The following is a 23,811-nucleotide window of genomic DNA, read 5'->3' on the forward strand; positions in this document are numbered from 1 at the left end:
TGGGCCATGATGCATGCCTATAATCCCAGTGACTCAGGAATCTGATGCAGGAGAATTGCAAGTGCCAGACCACCCTTGGCAATTTAGTGAAATCCTATCTCAAAATAAAAAGTAGAGGTACTTTCTGTGATAAAGTACCTCTGAGTTCAATGTTCAGTACCAAAACAAACAAAAAAAGAAAGCTTTTAATGTGGTAAAACACTAACACCAGTGCCTTTCCTCCTATAACTGTGCTAAGTGAGCATGTTATTCCATGGAATAATCACATAAATGAGGGTCTATTATGTTTCCACTCAGCTTGACTTTGAATCAAGGTGAAATTTTTCATTTTGTGTTTTTCTCTTTTCAACTTGGAGGTTTTGTTTTTTTCTTTCCTTTTTTTTTTTTTTTTTTTCCTTTGTGCTACTAGGGTTTGAACATAGGGATACTCAACCATTAAGCTATATCTCAAGTCTTTTTTATTTTTTATTGTTGAGATAGGGTTTGGTTAAATTGTTCAGGCTGGCCTTGAACTTGGGATCCTTCTGCCTTTCACTTTTCTGAGTAGTGGATTATAGGCTTACACTACCATGCCTGCCTCATAATTGACTTTTTATATAAGCTTACTTTAGATATTATGTAATATATGAGTTTGGTAGTCACTTGACCTTATAAGTCAAAATACTACAGTAAATATATGTAAATTTCTTTCGACAAGATCTTTTATATTAATATTTGCTTATGGCTCTTAGGAATGTTTATTTCTCATTGCATTGCTTAATCCATAAGGCTGAAAAAATAGTCTCTTTCCTAATTGTTTAATATATGACCTTAGAAAATTGTTACCTGGCTCCTTTTGGGGCTTTTGTAGTATCTAAGAATAAATAAGTATGAACACTTCATGTGTTACAGGGGTGCAGACCTCTCTGCTTTGGTACGAGAAGCTTCTCTTTGTGCCCTGAGACATGAAATGGCAAGACAGAAGAGTGGAAATGGAAAAGGTATGATTCTCACCAGTCTCTCAATTTGTCACTGACTAGTTAAAACCACTGTTGCCCTGGAAAATGACCAGTTTTTAGTGTCTGTTTTCTGTTATAATAAAGCTTAGCATGACTGATGTGATCCTATAATATGTATAATTAGAAAAAAATGAGAGATTATACTCCATTTATGTATCATCTACCAAAATGTGTAAATGCATTCTACTGTCATATACAACAAATTAGAACAAATAAAAACATTTTTTAAATAAAACATATTTTTAATGAGACCTTTAGAAACTGTTCTATAATATTATAAAACCTGTTTTTGATAGTATAATAATAGCAAAGCTAATCATTATCTCTCTAAAATCAAGAGAATTATATTTTGTCATCATATACAAGCGATTAAGTAGAGGCAAGTCTATTCACTTTCTTCATTATGGGTGTTCCACTTACCAATTCTGGAAATTCTCATCCTTTTGCTAAAGTATTATCTACTTTCCTGTTAAAATGCAACCTGGGAAAGAGAGAAAAAAATGCAGCCTAAATTGCAGAGATTAGAAATATACATGAGATGCAAAAATTAGAATACCTTTCCATACTGAGATTTCCTTTCAAAATAAAAGATGGGCTGGTTGTATAGCTCAGAGCAGAGCATTTGCCTAGCATGCACAAGACCTTGGGTTCCATCCCAGCACTACACCCCAACACTACAAAAAATAAAAAGGAAAAAAAAACACAAACTACTAGTACTAATAATAAGTCCATGTAGTCCATTATGCATTCACTTGGGACCATCTCAACAGCTTTGCAACATCTTTCACTTTTGACAATGAATGTGTTACGAATGAAAAGATTTGTGACCTTCATTCCAACCATGCCATGTACTCTTTACTTTGCTTGGCTCCTGTGAACAGTAATTTGGCCAGTTGCAGTTTGTGAGTGTGTCTGCAGTTTTGCAGAATACCTTTGTTCACAGAGATGTACTTTGTCCTCTGCACTTGTACTTTCATGTGAATGTCAAATGTATATTGCATTTCTCTCTGTAGATTTTCAAAATATGTCTTTGTGCATTTATGTTGATTTTCCTTTTTTTCTTGCCTTGTAAGAATCTCAAAACTGAATTCTTTTTAATAGTTAAAGCAGCACATGCTTAGGTTAGATTTGACAACACACATATCTTCATTATTAAGTCCCTGAGGTTTTTCTTGAGTAATTTTTTAAATTTAAATTTCTTATTTTACAGACTGCATTTTGATTCATTGTACATAAATGGGGTACAACTTTTCATTTCTATGGTCGTACACAGTGTAGATTCACACCATTCATGTAATCATACATATACATAGGGTAATACTGTCTGTCTCATTCTACTATCTTTCCTTCTCCCACCCCTCCCACCCCATTTTCCTCTACACCATTCAAGGTTTCTTCATTCTCTCCCCACTGCCGTCTGCCATCCCCTTCCCCTCGTTGTGTATCGTCATCCACTTATCAGTGTGTTGGTTAATTTCAAGATAATTATCTAGTCATGTGTAATGGCACATACCTGTAAACCCAGGTACTCAGGAGGGTGAGGCAGGAGGACCGCAAGTTCAAGGCCAACCTTAACAATTTAACGAGACCCTATTCAAAATTAAAAATAAAAAAGAACTGAGGATGCAGCTTTGTGATAGAGGATCTCTGTGTTCATTACCCAGTACATCCAAAAGAAAAGAAAAATCAATTATCTAAATTTCTTGTATTTCTTTTTGGAAATAGGTAATATATCTGTGAGCAAAATTAGAATTTTTTTTGGTGGTGGAGAATAGCCAGGTATTGAACTCAAGGGCACCACTAAGCCATATCCCCAGTCCTATTTTGTATTTTATTTAGAGACAGGGTCTCACTGATTTGCTTAGTGCCTTGGTTTTGCTGAGGTTGCCTTTGAACTTGTGATCCTCCTGCCTCAGCCTCCTGAGTCACTGGGATTACAAACCTGTGCCACCATGCCCACTAATTAGAATATTATGTAACATGAAAAAAATCAAAAATCAAGTATTCTATCTGAAAGATGAATCTGATTATTTTCTTGTTATATGTTTGGTTACTAAAAACTAACAGACCCCAGCACACGTATTGGTGCTGCTACTATTAATTTTATTTGAATATTGTTTTATATATGTTTATAAAAAATTCTGACATCCTTGGTTTATACTTACCTACAGCTTTACACCTCTGCCTATGTGCTCTTTGGGGACTTTGCACTGATATCTTACCAAAACCAAAGTTAGTAATACTATTCAACTTCTGTGTATGTTTAGCAACACATTTTATTTTATGTTTAGGTAATAATTCCTAATTCTGTGGAGAAAATTTATTATTTTTAATTGTCAGATGAGGCATCATATTAATATTTGAAACCAAACTGTATTTTTAACATTAAATATTTTATTTCATTTACTTATTTAATGGGTAATCTGTGTGTTATCCAGTGTTTTGATACTTTGGTATATGTATATTAAATATAAATGATTTTCTAACTCACATCATATTTTATGTTATGCACTGTTAAATATTGTGAAATTTCACTTTCCTTTCCCAGTCAAATTTATTTGAATCATCATGAAAAAGAACAATTTTGCTCCTTCTTCATAAACATCAGCATTGAGTTAAGTAGAGCAAAGATGGCCTACAAAGGATTATTTATGAGTAATAAGTCTGTTTGGGTGGCACTGCATTATAAACCTATGAGCTGGATGTTTCTGGCTTGAATACTTTTTGGGGAAAGAATAGAATCAATCTCCATCATTCATGTCCTCAGTTTTCTTTGATAGCTTAGACATTTTCCAAGAGAAATTAAGATATAACTCACAGTTAGTGTTCTCTACTGAGAGGTATATATTTATGCATTTTCTTCACAGGTGAGCTCAAGATTAATCAGACACACTTTGAAGAAGCTTTCAAGAAAGTGAAACCATCTATATCAGTAAAGGTAAGAAACATACTTCTGTGTCTTAAAAAAAGATTAGAGGTCAAACCAGTAGACATAAACTTGTGAATCATAAACTATTTTTGTATATCATTTCTTCTGAAAGAAATTGCATGTTAAATTTTGACTAGGAAACAAGCCAAATAATGACCTTTGTGAGTATTCGGGAGAAATTTTAATTCTTACTGGAGCACAGTTCTTCTCTATGTTCCAGCTCCTGTTCATTTCAGAGATAATGACCACTCGTGTATGTTTCCACAATCTCAGAATTCTTACTCATTGACATTCAAATATTATTTGACCTACCCCACCTTTTTTTGATAAATGGTTTCTTATTGTCATGGAGCTGGTCTATACCCAAACTAACCCATAGAGATTACCCTTATATTTCAGGGAAGTGAAAATATCTTCACCATAAAGGAGAAAAAATGTTTAAAAAAATCACTCTGACTTCTTCCATAAAGTGCCAGACCTTACGTGTTTCTTCCTGTATTCAGGTTTTTTATTGGCAATAAGCTAAAATGGTTGCTCTAAGTGAAATTAGGTTATCATGGTGATTACAGAAGGTTGGAATAGAAATAGCTAACTTTAAGAAATGTCTCCACTGGACACAGTTGTGATGTTTTATTTGTTCACTTGGGATTCATAACTTTCCAGAATCTGCTTTAGCTATGAAGACTGTTGGTTGACTGTGTTAACCTTCTCTTAAATCATTAGTCATTTATCACTCCAGATTCAGCAATTCTCATTATGATTATTGATTAAAACTCTTTAAGTCAGAGTCCAAAGCAGTTGCATAAATTGAGGTGCTATGTTTCAGTGCCCCGTGGTCCACATGTTATGTTAGTTGACCATCTTATCACTTTAACTAAAATGAGTAACCCATAAAGGGTTTAGGCTGGTGTGGTATCCTGTGGGCATATGACTTTTTCAGCTGGAGTAAGGAATAGCTGACCTCACTGGACTGTCTTCTAGCTTCCCTGGAAAGCAACAGTCTGCATTGAATTCTCAGCATCTTGCATATGAGGGAAAATGTTTTTCTTTTACTGAAAATCCTTGAGTAAAATACAGTCTTACTCATTATAATCAGAGCAGTTTTGTCGGTGATATTGTTGGCCCTTTTCATTCTGATGTACAAGAGAACAGGGGCATAATTTTTCTCTCAAAGATTTGATGGTAGAATTTTTTTTTCTTTTAATGGAAATTATTTTTTACTTTGAACCTGGGTTTTAGTTGTTAAATTGTTAGGACATAATGATTTAGCTCCACATTTGTCTCTCTCATCTCTAGCCTTACTTTTTTTACATTGAATTTTAATTTATATACAGTAGCATATAAGCTTAATTATACCATTACTTGAGTCTTGCCCATTGTTACCAGCACTACCATCAAGGAACAGAACATTTTCATCAGTTCAGAAACTTCTGTGTTCTTTTGTAGTCAATCCCTTCCCAAACCCAACTCCATATAACCAGCCACTGATAGAGTCTGCCACCATATCTCATTTTGCCTGACTTAGAACATTTTATAATGAAATTGTAAAACTAATACTCATGTCTAGCTTCTTTTGCTGAGTGTGATGTTATGATATTCATCTGTTCTGTTTTTCAGTGGTTGAGTCCATTCTGCTGCTGAGCTGTAAGCCTTTGTATAAATAACCCATGATTTTTCTTATCCTTTTACCTGTTAGTGGACACTTGAGTTTTTCCAGCTGTGGCTTTTATGAATAAAGCTACTTATGGATAGTCTACACACACGTACCTATTTGCATGAACATGTGTTTTTATTTCTCTCAAGTGAAAAACTAGGTGTGAGGAATTGCAGGGTCATATGGTGAGTGTATATTATTACACATACACTTTAAGGAAACTGACAGTTTGTTTTCTACAGTGGCTGTTCCATTTCATATTTTTTGAGCATTCCCTTTCTCACTAACACTTGGATACAGTGATTTAATTTTAGCCATGTAGACATTCTCCTGAATGGAAATATCTGGTATCACATTGTATTTTAAATTTCCATTTCCATTTAAATTATGGAGCATATTTTCATATACTTATTGATCATTTGGATATCTTATTTTGTATTCTCATCTTTTGCTCTTTTTAAAAAATTAGAGTTATTTGTTTTCTTATTGAATTGTAGATAGATTCTTAGTTTTTCCTGAGTTGAAGTCTTTTATGAAATATACATATTGAGGATATTTTCTCCTAACCTGTGGTTTATCATTTTACACTTTAAAGGTACCTTTGAAGAACAGGAGGTTTTTGTTGTTGTTGTTGTTGTTGTTGTTGTTTTTGATTTTTTTGGTTTTTTTGGATACAGTTAAATTTTTATTTATTTTGCATGGTTTATGTATTTCTGCCATGAGAAATCTTTCCTATCCCAGATGTGCAAAATTTTTTACCTGTATTTTTTTTCTTTAGAAATACTGTAGTTTTAGCCTTTACATTTGTATGTATTTTTCATTTCAAATTGTATTCATCGATCAGTATGTGTGGGGGACTTGTTCCAAGATCCCCATGGGTAACAAAATCCATGGATACTGAAGTTCATTCTGTAAAATGACATGGTGCTTGTAAATTGTGCACACACCCTTCCATATATTGTAAATCAAATCTAGAACATTTATATAATGCAATGTACATGCTATGTAAATAGATGTTGCAGTGTATAGTTAAGGAACTAATATGTTCCTGTATCGTACAGACCTTTTTGTGGGGTGTATAATATTTGTATGACGTCTGGTAGGGATGGTAGTTACTTTTTTCCATGTGACTATCTACTCTGGCTCTGGCGAAAAGATGTTTCTGTCCTCATTGAACTATCATGCTCTATTTATTGCTCTCATATGTATGAATTTATTTTGTCACTTTCTTCTGTTCATTGAGCTTCATCTCTGTACCATTATGTCTTTTTGCCATTGTCTCAGTCATTACAGATTTATAATAAGTCTTGAAGTTAGGTTGAGTACATGTTCCAACTTTGTACCCCCACCTTTTTTCCTGTTTTAGGTCCTTCATATTTCCATATAATATTGACATTTGGCCTATTAATTTCTACAGAAAAAAACCCTGATAGGATATTGAATGGCATTTTATCAAATCTGTAGGTCACTTGCAAGAACATCACTTGGAAGGGTATATGTGTGTTCTAGTAATGTGACTTGCTTCTGTTGTTTTCTGGGTATCTTTGGGGAACATGTCATATACTTTATATATTGATTTCTGGAAAGCACCTAAGGATCAACTACTTTACTTTTTGAAAAAAGGCATAGTATTAATTTTGAGTGAATGTAAAGGAGAAAACTTACATGGATTCTTACTGTTTGAACCTTTGAAAAATAAGAAGTATCTTCAAGGTCAAAAGGCTTCCTTTCTTTTTTTGGCTTACTTAACTAGTCTTATTAAAGACCCTTCTCAAAGTAGTCATAATGATTGCTCATGGGGAAGGAGACTGAGTGAGTGGAGGATGACATTTAATATTTTAAAAATTATAATTTTAAAATATTTTTAAAATCACAGTTATAAGTTGTAGGAGGTCAAGGTAGTAACGAGAGTTGTCTCTGTGAAGGATTATTTTTATTTCTTTTATTCTGTGTTTGTAGTAGATAAGGTTTTGTAACAAAGATACTTACAACAAAGGAATTTCTTTAGTCTGATTAAACAGAAGGTTCTTAAGATAGCTTTACTATGTTATTTAATGGTGATATTGAGAAACAAAGACCTTTTCGTCCTATTTAAGAGTTAAATCAGTATTTTAATAGTTCCCTTTGGAACAATTTGAAAGGTACTTGAAAAGTTTACTTTTTTCAGGAAATGGTTTTTTATTTTGAATGAAATATTTACTCAGTCACTGTGTCTCGGGCTTTCAGCGCTGCTGTCTCAAAAATACCATAAACTTGTGACTAATAAACAACAAGCATTTGACCAAGGTGTAAGGAAATAGACACACTCTTATTCAGTTGGTGGGTTGTCCATCATTCCAGCCCTTGTGTATAGCAGTTTGGCATGTCTGCCATTGTAACAGAAGGTGACCCACCAACTCTTTTCCATGAATTTAATCCTCACTAATATATGTAATAATAAAGATTAAAACTAAATATTCATATAATGAATTATGACATAACTTTTCTAAAACCTAAGGAATATCTCCCAAATATATCATTACATTAAAAATGTAGGAATTGTATGTATGAAGTACTACCGTGTTTTTTATAAACAAAAAGAAATAGAGGATAAAATAATGAATTATAATATTTGTATATTTAGAAGGAGAAACTGGAAGGATAAATTACATTGGTTGTGGGGGAGGAAAGTATGGGAGAGAGTCTTTTTCCCTTCATATTTTTATATATTTTTAATTCTTGTAAATATTGTACTTATACAAATGAAAACTTTATCACAGTTGCCTTTTGAAATAGATTTCAAAGGACTAGGATACAAACAAAAACATGCAACAAGTTTTTCTTTCAGATAAATATATAGAAGGAGAATTACCACTTAAGACATTCCATTATATACCTTTCAGAATGAAATAAAATTTAATGGATTGACAGCACCAAACAATACCAAGGATGTGAGACAACTAGATTGTTACTTATAAACTTAAAATGGCACATCCACATTGGAAAATATTTGTTGTTTCTTGGAAATGTAAATATACTTTAAGAATGTTCTGTTTTTGCCTTGTGTTTTCATCTGGATTCATGCTGCTTTAGAATTGTGCCTGCTTTACTAATTAGATATTGGCATAAAAATCTATTTATTTATTATTTATTTATTTACTTAAGCTTTATTTTTTATGTGGTGATGAGGTTCGAACCCAGTGCCTCACAAGTGCTAGGCAAGTGCTCTACCACTGAGCCACAATCCCATCCCCTCTTGATTGATCTTTCAAGGCAAAGTTTAATGGACAGTGATGAAAGTCACGTCAAATACACATTCTCAGGTCCTGGGGATTAGGGCTTGAACCTCTGAATTTGAGGGGCACACCATTTGGTGTGTAACCATCCGTGATCAGCTCTATATTCTGTTTTCTCCCCTCCTCTCAGGATCAAATGATGTATGAAGCTTTGCATCGCTCCCTCAGCCAGTGACATATTCAGCAGCTGCTTGGAGGAGTCCATCCATCAAGCCAGCAGAGCAGACCACCTGCTCTCAAGTGTCCATTTCAGTTTGACCCAGATGTGGTCTCATGTAAGCTTTTTATTTTCAAATGAATGTATCGAAACTAAAGCTGAAGATCCTTCTCATCTGGCCAACTTCCCTACTTTATCTTTAAGACATGTTTTTTAAAACTGCCAAAATAAAACTTTATTCAAATAAAATTTTTATTTTGAATCAATATATTCAAAAGCTGCACATTTTCCCCCTGAATCCTCTGAAAGTATGTGGCCAACCCAAGTTCATTTTCAAGTTTATTCATGTGAACCTCCTACACACCATAACCAACCATCAAAATCAGAATATTAGCATTGGCACTTTGCTGCCATCTAATCCACAGGCCCCATTCAAGTTTCTCCAGCTATCCTAATGAGTTGTTGAGTCTCTTTGGTCTTATAATGTGAAAACGTTTCTCTGGCTTGACTTTTTGCATCCCCCAATTTTTTATTTAGTGCCCAGTATTGAAGCTAAGACTGTGTTCATTCTGAGCACGTGCTCTGTATTCAACCTAGAAGTAGACGTGCATGTAACGTCCCGGACATTCAGTCTCCCAAGACCAAAGTAAGTGTCAGGCTGGGAAAAACCAAGTGGACTTCAGGAGCTTCTCTCTACCTCCATCGGCACAGCAGCTCTTCCCCACATCCTCCTCGCCCAAGTGGAGCTCTTCAGTGCTTCTGATTGTCCTCAGACACCAATTATTTAGACATGTTCCTGAAATCTGTCCCTTGGATTTTCACAGCACCACCCTAGTGTAGGCTGCCATCACCTTTCACGACTCCTGCTGTGGCCCCTAGTTCATCTCCTCCAGTCTCCTGTACATGGACACCAGGTTGCCTTTGTAAATACAAACTGATGATGTCACTGTCTACTGGACAGCTTCATCATCGGGTGGTATATGGATTTTGTAACCTGCCATCAGCCCACCTTTGGCAACTGTCCCTTCTCTTTCCTTGACTAGGTTTATTGCCATTCCTTTAAAACATTATGTTCTTTCACACCTGGGCCTTTGCTCATGAAGTTTCCTCTTCTCAGAATGCCTACTCCCTACCCGCCACAGAGCAGGCTTTTACTGAAATATCATCACCTGAGAAGCTTCACCCTGTCCTGCTTTCTGCTCAATCTACATTTTGTGCTGACCTCACGATTCCTATATGTCGGCCATTTTAAGCATAAGATTGAGACTCTCAGTGGCAGGGCCCATGCTCGTCTGAACATTTATAGCAGATGACAATAGAGTGAAATCACTTTAAAAAATTTATATATATATATAAATTATATATATAAATAATATATAATATATAATTTATATATATAATTTATATATTAAATATATATATATTTTTTTAGTTGTTGATGGACCTTTATTTTATTTATTTATTTATTTATTTATTTATTTATATGTGGTGCTGAGAATCAAATCCCCCCAGTGCCTCACACATGCTAGGCAAGTGCTCTACCACTAAGCCACAAGCCCAGCCCTGAAATCACTTTTTAATTGGATAAGGGAATCAGTTAATCCTGAGGCACAAAGTGGTTAATATTGGAGAGACTGATGGAGATTTGATAAAACTGGCATCTTTGGAGGAGAAGCTTCCTCTGATGTTAGCCATTGCTGGTCAGAGCTGTGGTAGCAATTTTTCTTTTGTGCTGTGGAGCCTATGGGCCTGAGATGGTCAGGACATTCAAAAGTGTTTCTAAGATCCTGACCTACATTAGCGTTCTGTAAAACAGAAAGCTTGAAAGAAGATTATAGATATTTACTACAACTGAAATTCTAATTAACTTCTTTTGTACAGGCAGCAAAACCTGCTCTCCCACTTTGGCTGATCCTGAGCCTGGTAAGCAGTGGGTCAACTTTGTAGGTTTTGCTAGCTTGATCCCTGTGAAAACTAATATTGTAGAAAACTAAATGAGTTTACAGTAACTGAGGGCTTTGGAAGGGGAGATACTATGTGAGGGAATTATCTGAGTTCAAGAAACTATAGGAATGTTGTTCCATAGCACATTGGAAATAAGTTCTTCAACTTAAAAAAAAAAAAATCCCTATTTGAAAAGGAGATCAAAAGCAAATTAATTCAGACTGAGGATGTTGCTGTACAAGGTCCTGGGTTCCATACCCAGTACCTCAAAGAAAAAAAGGTAAATTAATTCAAGAAGCTCTTTTTAAGCACCTAGTGTAAGAAAACCCACGAAAATCACACCGGACACAGGAAATCACATAAGAGGGTTTATTAAGCAAACAGTGCCTCCCTGTAGGGTAAGAGAGAAAATGAGAGGAAAAGAGAAAGGGTGCTCACTAGAAAGAGTGGAAAAGCGAGGAGGAGAGAGAAAGCAAGTGAATGGAGAGAGAAAGCAAGAGAAAAGATGGTGGGGATGCTATCCTTAAGCAGTTTAATTCCACCAGGTCAACAGGGAACCAATAATGGAGAAGGATACTTGCAAGCTGACTGATGAACCAGTAGCTAGCTAGGATGTTCACAGACTGACAAGTAGTTGGGAGGCAGGGAAAATGGCTGCAGCAGAAAGGGCTGCGAGGAACAGCTTTCAGACTGACAAGCTAGGTTGTGATGCAAAGAGCAGGGGAGCAGCTTTGTATTACACCTAGCTCATGTCTAGTTTTGTTTCGTTTTTGTGTTTTAAATTGTTTTTGTAGTTGTAGACAGAGTGCCTTTATTTTATTTGTTATGTGGTGCTAAGTATTGAACCCAGTGCCTCACACATGCTAGGCAAGCGCTCTTCCACTGAGCCACAACCCCAGTCCCGTCATGTCTGGTTTTTTAAATTGTCTTTTCTATTTTCAGTTCACTGAAAAATCAAACCCATTTGTCCCATTGTCCTGGATGTGGAACATGTATAAAAATTAAAGATAGTACATAATTTATAATTTTATGACATAATAAGAATATAATTATAGTCAATGGTAACTAATACAATAATATATAAGCTCTGTGTTATGATTTCCAACATATTTTAATGTACCTTCATTGATTTCTTTGAAATATTTACAGAATTGGAAATTTGGGATTATTGAGTTAAAGTAACAGATTCTCAAGTGCTCAGATTCCTGTATTCATTTATGCCCACTTTAATTTGGTACCTTGCATAGCTCTGGTTTAAAGCATCTTGTTGTTTAAGAAACAAAATGTCATCAGCTTTATCACCTGGAAATATCTGACAGAAGAAAAAAGAGGAAGGTGGATTTGTGAACATTAACCTACTATTACACCAAAGTGAATGGATGTAACTATTACAGACACTTTTAAAAATATGCAAACCACTACCCTGCAAAATCATATGAAGTTTCCATTACTTTAGGTCAAAAAGATAAAATAGAGCAGTGTCAGGTGTTCTGCCAAATATGATTTCCCTTTGTGCCTTGTCACTTGGCATCAACAATGATCACCTCACACCTGCTCTTATTTCATCTGTTTCTTCCTCACTATTCTCCACCTAAGCTTGTTTGGAAGCTTATCCCAGACAATGTATCACTTAATTCATATGTATTCTAAACAAGTTATTTTTAAATGGGTAGGGTGGGAGGTGAAGAAATAGCCTAATCCTATCATCCAGTCTCAGGAGTGAAAGATTTAAGAAAATGGGCAAATCTTGAACTCTAGGGATGGTGGTAAGTGCTCACATCTCTTCTCAGGCATAGTCAGTAGCCAGGGCTGGCTTTGTAGTTTTTAATCCAGTTGAATTCTAGAGAACAATGGATATATCTTTCACAAGACTGTATGACCCAAGTAATGTTACCATTGGAGTTTATTTTACAAAGTATTACCCATGGTTATCTCCTTGTCATCTCCTTGAGCTAATGGGAGAATTGTATTGTATTGCCATACAATTGAATTGTAATGCCATAAAAGGCCTTAAACATCTGTCTCAACTGGATGATACAGGATTCAACTAGGGTTCACAATTACACTCCCTGGACCCTGCTGCAGAGCCTTGTATCATAGTCTCCAGCTGGGGCAATTCAGCCTCAGCTTGTTCAGTGTTCTTGGAAGATTCTGATTTATACAGATAATTATGAAAAAACAGGGTAGCCCAGTGTGGTAGCACATGGCTAAAATCCCAGAGACTCAGAATGCTAAAATAGGATTGCAAATTTGAGGCCAGCCTCAGCAGTTTAGTGAGAGGCTGTCCAAAAAAAGGATCAGGGGTTGGGTGTGGAGGAATGCTAGGGATGTAGCTCAGAGGTAAATTGCCTTTGTGTTCAATCCCCAGTCTGCAAAAAAGAAATAACCAGTGGTTTGAAGCTTGGGGAAAGGTAATTAGAAGTAAAAGAAAATGAAGTAATCTGTGTTCCTCTCCTGCTTAATCAGATCTCATACCTTTCGTAAGATCTGTGTTCAGAAAATGACATAATTGCCAGGTGCAGGAGCACACGCCTGTAATCCCAGCAACTCTGGAGGTGAGGCAGGAAGATCGCAAGAAGACCAGCTTCAGCAATTTAGCAAGTCCCTAAGCAACTTAGTGAGACTCTGTCTCGAAATAAAAAATAAAAAGGGTTGTGGATATAGACTCAATAGTAGAGCACCCCTGAGATCAATCCTCAGTACCAAAACAAAAAAAACAACAACAACAAAAAAATTGCAGTATTAGTGTGCTCTGATGATGGTGTTGAGAACAGGGTGATATCTGTGCAGCTAACTGTCTTAATCACCAGGATGCTGGCAGTTGCGACTGCACCCTCAAGAGCCAATACAGCACAAACAGGACTGCTGGGCGCCCATTCTTATCGAGGTTGTTAAGAGATATTTGTCTGAGGAATGTGCAGCTGCCTGGAAACCTTATCTATCAAGGACAGGGGGCCTAACCCCGACTCATCTCCTGCATAGTTCACCCCTTCCCTCCTTCCTTCTTCCTCTAGGACCGTTCAGTTCTGGTGGGACCCAATGAGAATCAAATAGATTGGCGGGACCCAACCAGAGGAGGACTAATGTTTAGCTGTTCAAATGTTAACCAATAACGTACAGGTCTTGTGTGTGAATGCTTGGAAATCTCTTAAATAGAGGGTTTTCTCGCCCCTCGGGGCCACTCCCTCCCCCCAGCCATTGTATCGGTCTGAGGGGCTGGTTGTGGTCCAGGCTCGAGCTTGCTTTAATGCTCAAGCATTACCGTGTGTTCACTTTGACTCTCCGGGGATTAGTCGGAATGGGACCCTAACAATGGGTGTTCTGGTTCTCTGACTTCTAAGAGTAACCCACCAGATACCTACAGAGGTCCAAGTGGGGCAGTTCAGGCTCTTTGAGATAGACAAAAGCAGGCTTGAAGTTCCTGAAAAGTAACTTAGGCAACTATTACCAATGAGAACCATACATTACAGGTTATTATTCTACAGCATGCCTAAAGTTAATGAGAGTACATTGTTTAGCTATGTGACCTGAAAAATTGATGATCGAAGCAAGAAACTGGAATCAAGTGAGGCTAATGGGCTTATTAAAGTTTGCCTTCTGTTTTCATGGGGCTCAGGCCTAATGTCCAGATCCTTTGCCTGGAAAATTTTGCTGCACCAAATTCTCCTTTCTTGCACCTGCTCTGCAAGGCCCACAGGTTTTCCATTTCTGTCTGTCATCATACTCTTACTCAAGAGTAGGGCAGTGCTAACCTAAGTTCCTCCAGGGTCAATTCTTGACTCACCTAATTTTCTGCCCTTCCTACTTTTCTGAGACTCCATTCATTTTGATGGATTCTACAGAGTCAAGAGGCCCTTCGAAGAGTATCTGGTCTGGAGCAGTTGAAGCCTCAGTCAAAGCCTACAGGTAGCCTTGTTTATCTACCTCCTTCCACCCATTCTCAGGAAACTGGGAGGAAGTGCCTACACTAAAATGAGAAAGTCAGTGAAAGGAAAAGGAAGACATTTCCAGAAAAATGAGATGATAGGGAAGTTTGGAAGAGGATTGCAGTGTTTTCTGGAGGACTACCATTCCAGACTGTGCTGACTCAGAAGACAGACTCATGTAAGATTATGACCATAGAGCAACCAACTGTGTTGGTATGTGAAGACAAAATGCCAGGTATACCCAGCCCACTACATGCCCTGCTTCTCAGAGCACGTGGGGATACGGATGTCTCTCCCAGGCATGTCAGCTTCAGGCCACCGCCACTGTTGTGAGTTGAGGCAGAAAATCCACAACTGCCACTGTCCTTTGACCACATTTTTGCTGGACATCACACCCTCCCTCTTGACCTTACCAGAGGGTCTCCAGAGACATAAGAGCTGAAGCCCCCACCTCTGCTCAGCACATCTGCTAAGAGCTTGTACCCTGGGGGCACAATTGCCCTTCCCTGACCAACCTAGGTCTGTGGTTGCTACTCAAGCTTCTCAAAACTCAACATTGTTTTTGGAGATTTGCTTATAAGGAATTAAGGAGAAATACAAGAAAGTAACACCAAGGTTTGGATAATGGTCGCCTGTGTCAGGTGGGAAGAGGCATGCAATGGATTGCACCCAGGATTCTTTCTTTGAAAGTGATTGTTCTTGAGACTGTGGTTGTATCTCAGTGGTATAAAGCACTTGCTTAGCATGTGTGAGGCACTGGATTCGATCCTCAGCACCACATAAAAATTAAGGTATAAAAAATACAATAACATTTTTAAAAAGTGTTCTTAACCCGTAGTAGTCAAATGGGATTCACTTTATTATTTCCTCTAAGCTATACATAAGTATTTTGTATCTTTTCTGTATTTATATTTTACAATAAAACCAGTTTTTAAAAGTTGGATATTGCCTTTGGAGGAATAAACACAAATAATTATTTCTACTGAAATAATTGGCTGAGGGAGAAGTGATTCAATTGTCTAGATGGTTTCATGTGAGTGACTGACCGCTTCAGCTCAGCTTAGCTAGCAGAAGGCAATCATCAGACCTATAAGCCTTGAATTTCTGCCAGCCTTGACTTACCAAGCAAATGAATCCACCTTCAGGAATATGTGTGATTTAGTGAGGCATGGCACACACCTGTAATCCCAGCATCTTGGAGGGTAAGGCGGGAGGAACACAAGTTTGAGGCCAACCTCAACAACTTAGCGAGACCCTGTCTAAAAAAAAAAAAAAAAAAAAAAGAGGTCTAGGAATGTAGCTCCACAAACTCAAAGCAACAGGGCAAATCAGTCGTGATCTAAAACTTCAAAAACATTGAAGCAAAAAAAAAAAAAAAAACCTTTCCTCATTTGAAATTGCTTTATCTTGAGCATTTGTTACACTCTTAAGGAATGGAGCCCCTTTTGTACACTATATATGCTCTATCCTGAAACAGAACAGAATGTTTATTCATAAATTGGCCAAATGTTAGAAGATGGTAGTCCTAGGTTTCAAAAACACCTACGATATAATTTTAGATATTTGTGGTATAAAGCAGCAGGATGGTCTGAGTTGTAGGGAGAGGTGATTGGCAGTACGGGAAAGTGATGTAATCAGTGTTCTGTACATGAATAATCAAGTTCAGGGATCTTCCTGGGACATGCCCACAGAAAATGGTGTTTTTAAGTGCTCTGAGGGTGCAGTTTTCAGTTTTCAGTTTCTGTCTTCAAAATTGACCCTTTGTACACATTTGTATGAGAGGTGGATGGTTTCAATGACTTTCAGATAACCTCCAACTTCCTGAAAAAAATTTGGACAACTGTTACCATCTTGATCCATCAGTCAAAGATATTGTCTATAATAAGGCAATAGGACCACACTGCTTAGCTGTCTGACCTCTAAACTTGCCAACAAAGCAAATAACTAAAAGCAAACAGCTTAAGAATTTCTTGATCTTTTCCCTCAGTTACAGTAATGCCTAGGTGACTAACTCATGTGGCAATCTCCCACCATCCTTCAGCCCCTCACTGGGACCCACGGGAGCCAAGACCTTGAATGCCGGGCAGACAGTGGCAACGTCCCAGCATGGGGATGTCTCTAGTACAGTGAGGAGGACAGAGCCCTAGTTACAGACCACCACTCAGGCCTGTGACAGGCTTGAAAGGAAGGTCAGGGAGCTGCACTCACCCAAGCACAAGGTGGGCCAGGTACCAGTATTTTGTATGTGGTTCGATGAAGCGGCCAGGAGGAAGGCTAAGGGAAAGTGGCACAGCTGGGAGGGGATCCCGCCGTGGGCATCTGTCCAGAGCTTTCCACCTTGGTGCCCTTTCACCTCATGAGATGGTGATTTTACAGTCAGGGTGGGCATCTGGGAGGGACAGGAGAGGGGTTTCAGTAAGACCTGCTTCACAGCCCACTTTGATGACAGAAATCACCCGACCTGAGTGGAGGGCAGTGGGGCACAAGTGTGGTCCCAGCTAAGCAGGAGGCTGAAGCAAGAAGATGGCTTGAGCTCAGATAGGGAGAGCCAGACAGCAAAACAGTGAGGCCCTATGTTAAAAAGAGAAAAAAAAAAAAAATCACCCCAACCTATCTGACCTGTGAAAAGCTTCGAGGTGAATGTCGAAAAAGCATTCGGAGTGGTGGTCTTGCGGCGGTGGGATTCTGGATGGCCTGTACACCTCTTTGCTCTCTTTCTGTGAATTTTGGCAGGTTACTTTAGCATCAGAAAACTGAAGTGAAGCACTGTTCCCAAGCAGACTAACAAACTGCTCTCTGGAACCTAAACTGGCAACCTGTCCCTGGCTCCTTGCACCTCTTTCTTGTACTAACCCAAACCTGTCATTAAGAGCATCTAAGTCCTCTCTCCTTTCATGGGTCCCCCACTTGTGCCTTGTGCCATGCAGGGGGTATTGTGTAAGACTTGAACTGCTAACCTTTTCATCGTGGTGCTCCATTTCCTTAAAGAAAGGGCTTCAGTGGTAGGATTAGCCCTACTCTACCTCTAGCTCTGGGCAAGTTCCTTTCACTGCCTGTGTGTCACTTTGTCGGTGGTCAAACAGGATGTTAGTGACACCTGCATCCCAGGGACAGTGAGGGACCCAGCAACTTAGGCCCCTGGGACTCAGAGAAAGGCACAGAGAGGTGTGACACCAGGGAATGGCATGGCAGATCTGCAGGGCCCTCCTGTCCTGTCTGTCCCCTCAGGACAGTGACCCTTTGTGCAGGGGCCTTCCTGGGTCTCCTTGCCTAAGGGCTTTCCCTGCACCCCCACCCCCAGCAGACCAGAAGTGTCCCCACAGTTGGCTCTCTACAAAGATGGACAGGAGTTGGTGAGTGTGCACCTAGCCTCCTCAGTCCTCACGACTTTTGGCTCTCGTAAAGTCCTGATGCATGATAACTCACAAAGCAAACGTGCAGCCACATGAAGTACTCTAAGGTGGCACTGCATCACCATTGGTGGGACTTGTGAGGCACATTCCCTTCAGTGTCCCCCTTGCCCACAGGGTGACTTGTTCCATGACCTGGTTGGTGTCTGGGACCTGGTTGCCCCATGGTTACCTGCTCCTGTACTGACCTGCCCTTTCTGACCTCTTCCCACTCCCTCACCATGGTCCTGGGATCATCTCCCAAAGAAGTCACTTGTACCCAATGCTTGTCACAGCTAACGGTTTCTGGTGAAGCTGAAATTCAGGCAGTTGCTGAGGACAGCCTTTTTCAAAGCAAGGTGTTGAGATGAGGTCTGAGTGTGGGGACGAAGCTGCTGTGCAAGTGTCCACGTGGAGGGAGCCATGGAGTTGCTGACCCTCAGCAGTGTTGAGTGTGTGCACAAGAGAAAGAAGCCTGCTGTGCTGGGACAGTGAGTGGGGAGGGGCGGATAGTGAGGGAGAGACGGCGGGAGCCAGGTCCTCGGGGCTCCCCGTCCTGTGGGGTGTTTGTGTCGGCTGGCATGAGAGGTCTCTCTTCCTCTTTCCTTGTCACCACCCCACTGCCTCCTGACACATCACACTCCCTCATGGGAGGTTCAGTTGTGAAACCCACTTCATGTGGCCGTTGCAGCCCTAGGACAGGTGTCTACGAAGATCAAGCAGTGAAAAGACCAAATCCTGTCCTCTTGAGCTCCAGGAAACGCCAGGTGGGAATCGCCTGGGTCCAGCTCTGACGTCTGTCGGTGCTGGCTGGTCACGGAAGCACAGCTCCTGTTGCCCAAGCTCCTGGCCTGAAGCTCCGCTGAGGGAGCGGCATGGGGAGGCTGGTGCAGCTGCAGAGTGGGCCCTGGGAGCTGAGCGCCTCCTGCCAGGCCCCTCAGCAGCACCTGCAGCAGTCCACAGTCCACGGGCAGTCCACAGGTCTCTCCAGCCACCAGGGGACAGGGAGTCAGTGTTGAAAATGAGCCTGTCTAAGGCAGGGCGGGCTGTGACTCCACCCATGAATAATATTTGTCTTTGCTACTGTATGTGAAATGGGCCTTCTATGGACTATTTGTTGTGTATACTTACGGGAAAATTAAAGAGTTTTGCTGGATTAAAATTACTTAAATTCATAGAAACAGTTTCTGAAAAATGTGGGGAACAAAAAAAGCAAAATGGTTCCTAGGTGCTGGGGAGGGGATGGAGAGCTATTTAATAGATTCAAAGTTTCAAATTTACAGCATGAAAAAGTCTCAGAGACTGGTTGTACAATAGCGTGAATACATTTAATACTACTGAGCTGTACTCTTTATTTTTTAATTAAGTTTTTATTTTAAAAATATTTTTAGTTGTCAATGAACACAGTACCTCTTATTTTATTTATTTATTTATTTTTTATGTGGTGCTGAGGATGGAACCCAGTGCCTCACACATGCTAGCAAGCGCTCTACCACTGAGCCACACCCCAGCCCCTGAGCTATAGTTTTAAAGTATAGCAATGGCAAAGTAGCAGGATATAAAATTAACGCTAAAATCAGTTGCATTCCCATGTGCCAATGATGAAGAAGCTGAACGAGAAAGTAGGAAAACTGTCCCACTCACAGTAGCCTCAACAAATAAAATACTTGGGAATCGATCTAACAGAAGAGGTGAAAGACCTCTATAATGAAAACTACAGAACACTGAAAAAGGAATTAAAGAAGAACTTAGAAGATGGAAAGACTTCCCATGTTCTTGGATAGGCAGAATTAATATTGTCAAAATGACCATACTACCAAAAGTGCTATGCAGATTTAATGCAATTCCTATTAAAATTCCAATGTCATTCCTCATAGAAAGAGAAAAAGAAGTCATGAAATTTATTTGGAAAAAGAAGCAGCCCAGAATAGCCAAAGCAATCCTCAGTGAGAAAAGTGAAGCAACAGCCATCACAATACCAGATCTTAAATTATGCTACAGAGCTATTGGAACAAAAATGACATGGTATTGGCTCGAAAATAGGCATGAAGACCAATGGTGCAGAATAGAGGACACTGAGATAAACCCATATGAATACAGGTATCTCATACTAGACAAAGGCACCATAAACATACATTGGAGAAAAGATAGCCTCTTTAACAAATGGTTCTGGGAAACCTAGAAATCCATATGTAGCAGAATGAAATTGAACCCCAGTCTCTCACTCTGCACAGAAGTCATCTCAAAGTGGATCAAGGATCTAGGCATTAGACCAGAGACCCTGTGCCTACTAGAAGAAAATGTAGGCCCAATTCTTCGTCATGTTGGCTTAAGAACCGACTTCCTTAATAAGACCTTAAAGTACAAGAAGTAAAATCAAGAATCAATAAATAGGATGGTATCAAACTAAAAAGCTGCTTCACAGCAAAGAAACAATCATGAACATGAAGAGAGAGCTTACAGAATGGGAGAAAATCTTTGCCACCTGCACTTCATATAGAGTATAATCTCCAGGATATATAAAGAACTGAAAAAACATAATACCAAACACCCCAATCAATAAATAGGCAAAGGAACTGAACAAGCACCTCACAGAAGAAGAGATACAAATGGTCAACATCTCTAGCAATTAGAGAAATGCAAATTAAAACTACACTGAGATTTCATCTCCAGTTGAATGGCAATTATCAAGAATACAAGTAATAATAAATGTTGGCGAGAATGTGGTGGAAAAGGTACACTCATACATTGCTGGTGGGACTGCAAATTGGTGCAACCACCCTGGAAAGCTGTATGGAGATTTCTCAGAAAACTTGGAATGGAACCACTGTTTGACCCACTTATTCCACTCCTCAGTATATACCAAAAGTATTTAGTATCAGCATACCACAGTGTTGCCACTACATCTACGTTTATAGCACCTCAATTCCCAATAGCTAAGCTATGGAACCAACCTAGGTGCCCTTCAACAGATGAATGGGTAAAGAAAATGTGGTATATATAAAAATGGAATATTACTCACCCATAAAGAATAATGATAGAACTGGAAAAAATCATGCTAAGTGAAATAAGCCAGTCCCAAAAAACTAAAGGCCAAATGTTCTCTCTGATATGTGGGTGGTAACATACAATGGGGGTCGGGGGAATAGAAGTTCATTGGATTAGTCAAAGGGGAATGAAGGGAAGGGAAGGGAGATGGGAATAGGAAAGACAGCAGCATGAACTGGATATAACTTTTCTATTTTTGTATATGAATACAAAACCAGTTAATCTCCACATCATGTACTATCACAAGAATGGGGTCCTAATTAGAATAAGTTAAACTCCACATATGAATAGTATGTCAAAATACACTCTATTGCCATCTATATTTAAAAAAACAAAAAAGTGAAAAAGTGTAGCAATGGTATAATTTGTGTACTGTACCACAAATTTATTGAAAAAAAAAAAAAAAAAAAAGAAAGAAAAATAGACACCTCCCAAAAAATACTCAGACAAAAATTTGGCCATCAAGCATTAACTGCTACAGTTTGGAACCACTGCAACCTAACCTGAGCTGCTGGACCTTTCAAATGACAGCTACTATGCCCTCTGGCAATGGGAACCAGCACAACCAAAGCCCACGCAGGGGACAAAGAGTGTGTGTCCTTCTCCCGTGATCGCCAAGCCATGGCAGTCTGAGAGGTAGGCTGGCAGATAAACTCAGAGTACCTAGCTGCTCCAGTCGCACAGGCCATGCAGATCCCGTCTTTCACCCCCATGGCTGCTCTGACGTCCTCCATCTGCACTCACAGACCAGGGCTCTTCCTGTGCCCTGGGACTGGGTTTGACTGCTGAGGCTTGTTAAGCAGCAGCTAGTCATCTTCCTGGTCATGAGGAGTCCTCTGGTTTGGGATCTCACAATGTTCAGATGGCCACCTTTCTTGCTTGTTGACAAACTGGGCCTCACTGGGTTGGCCTCTTCTCCTAGCAGAGCAGTTGCATGATTGAAACTGGGCTTTGCAGACTTGTGGAGTTTGGACAATCCATGTGCCTGTGCTAGATCTGAAAACTGTTTGGTTAAGGGTGAGCTCCAGGCCATAAGCTCCTGACCTGACTTCTGACTCAGCACCTTCTGAGCAGTTGATTGTGGAAAGAGCTTGAGGAGTTGACAGACTGCACACCCCATGACACACTCCCACCCTTGCTGTGATTCATGGCTGGCCTGCTCCCCTGTTCCTGGGAGTGGTGGAGCTGATATGATCTCTACAAAACCCACGTGTTAGAGTCATTAGGAGGAATGCTCTGGATGCGAGGGAAATGTTCGCTGTCAAATCCTCTGCAAAGTCATGCAGTGTAAATTTAGGCCCTCGATTTGAATCATGGCTATTCGACTTTTGACACATTGCTTATTCTTTCCTATTAGTTTCTTTGGCTGCACAATGAGGATAATGCCATGTGAGGGTTAAACAGACCTTAGGTAGACTGACACAGTGCTTGGCACAGGGCAGGAGCCCCATAGGATATGTGAGTTCCCAGTTAAGGTTCTTTGGACATAAGTTGTCACCTTTGTGTACATAGTATTTTAGTCCTAAAATAGTTTGGATCCTTAATATATAATTCTGTGCGGTAGGTTAAAGTTCTCTCTACACCCTTGCTTATGTCATCAATTTACTCAGCAAACTTTTCCAGAGCCAAGGTAACCTTCAGGGCAGCCAAGTCCAGATGGGCCTGGAGGAATGTCACTGTTTCTCCTCCAAGCAGCTGTGAGTTGAGCTGGTTGCAGGGCACAGCTCGTGGCTTCTCCTGGACAACAGGAGACAACAGGAGTGAAGGGGCCCAGCCCTCACCACAGAATATTCTCCCAATTGTAGCATCTCTGACTGACACTTTAGACTCCTCCATTCCCGTGTCACATGATTGCCCAACCCCTCACTGCATACATGAACAGACAGAGGTTCTCTGTGGATACAGCTGAAGGGTTATGTAAGAGGGTATCGGCAAAGACTTGGACTTAGAGCAAGTGGGGTGCAGTTCAGGTGTTGATTTTGCCTCCAGTGTGAGGTCAGCCTTTCGGCAAATAACACATTCTTGGATTCTCAGTTTCCTCATTCTTTGAAAGGGGAATATTATGCTAATTAAAAGGAGACAATGGTGCTAAATTGGATTGGAATAGGATGGTCATTTTCCTAATCTATGACTACACCTGTCTGAGCCTGTGAAAAAGGAGACAAAGAGGGGTCAAGGGGATGCATCCATATGGTGCTCACGTGGTCAACTCAGGGAGCTTCTCCAGAGTGTTTGGGGATGGCTGCCTAAGTGTGAGTCCAGCCACACATAGTCAGGTGCTCCAAGCTGATGAGCTGAGATCCAACTTACTTACCAAAGGACTAAGGGGTCTGAAATTTTCTTTTAACCCTCTTCTCTGCTGCCCCCAGACTCCTAGTGGAAACAAAGGGCTTTAAGCAGTCAAAAGCTCCCCTGATGGCCCTGGGGCTGGGCTGGGGCTGAGCATGGACAGAAGCAGCTGCTCTGAGGGAAGGCGCACCCCTGCACACAG

The 23,811-nt window shown here is 39.7% G+C and overlaps 1 protein-coding gene across 4 annotated transcripts in view; it reads left to right on the forward strand.

Moving 5' to 3' along the window:
• Positions 1–23,811, forward strand: part of NVL (nuclear VCP like) — a 136,037-nt gene that overhangs the window by 106,217 nt on the left and 6,009 nt on the right. For 2 of the 4 annotated variants that reach the window (XM_079106652.1, XM_079106653.1), the window contains 3 exons: positions 892–980; positions 3,866–3,936; positions 8,987–9,279. In XM_079106652.1, coding sequence (XP_078962778.1) covers positions 892–980; positions 3,866–3,936; positions 8,987–9,031 — 205 coding nt within the window. In that variant the 3' untranslated portion in view covers positions 9,032–9,279. Of the gene's footprint in view, positions 1–891; positions 981–3,865; positions 3,937–8,986; positions 9,280–10,894; positions 10,937–16,870; positions 17,103–23,811 lie in introns of those variants that run through there. The other 2 variants (XR_013758188.1, XR_013758189.1) reach the window with 2 other exon arrangements.

Source organism: Sciurus vulgaris (genome assembly GCF_902686455.1).
Source record: "Sciurus vulgaris genome assembly, chromosome: 12".
NCBI classification, from domain to species: Eukaryota; Metazoa; Chordata; class Mammalia; order Rodentia; family Sciuridae; genus Sciurus; species Sciurus vulgaris.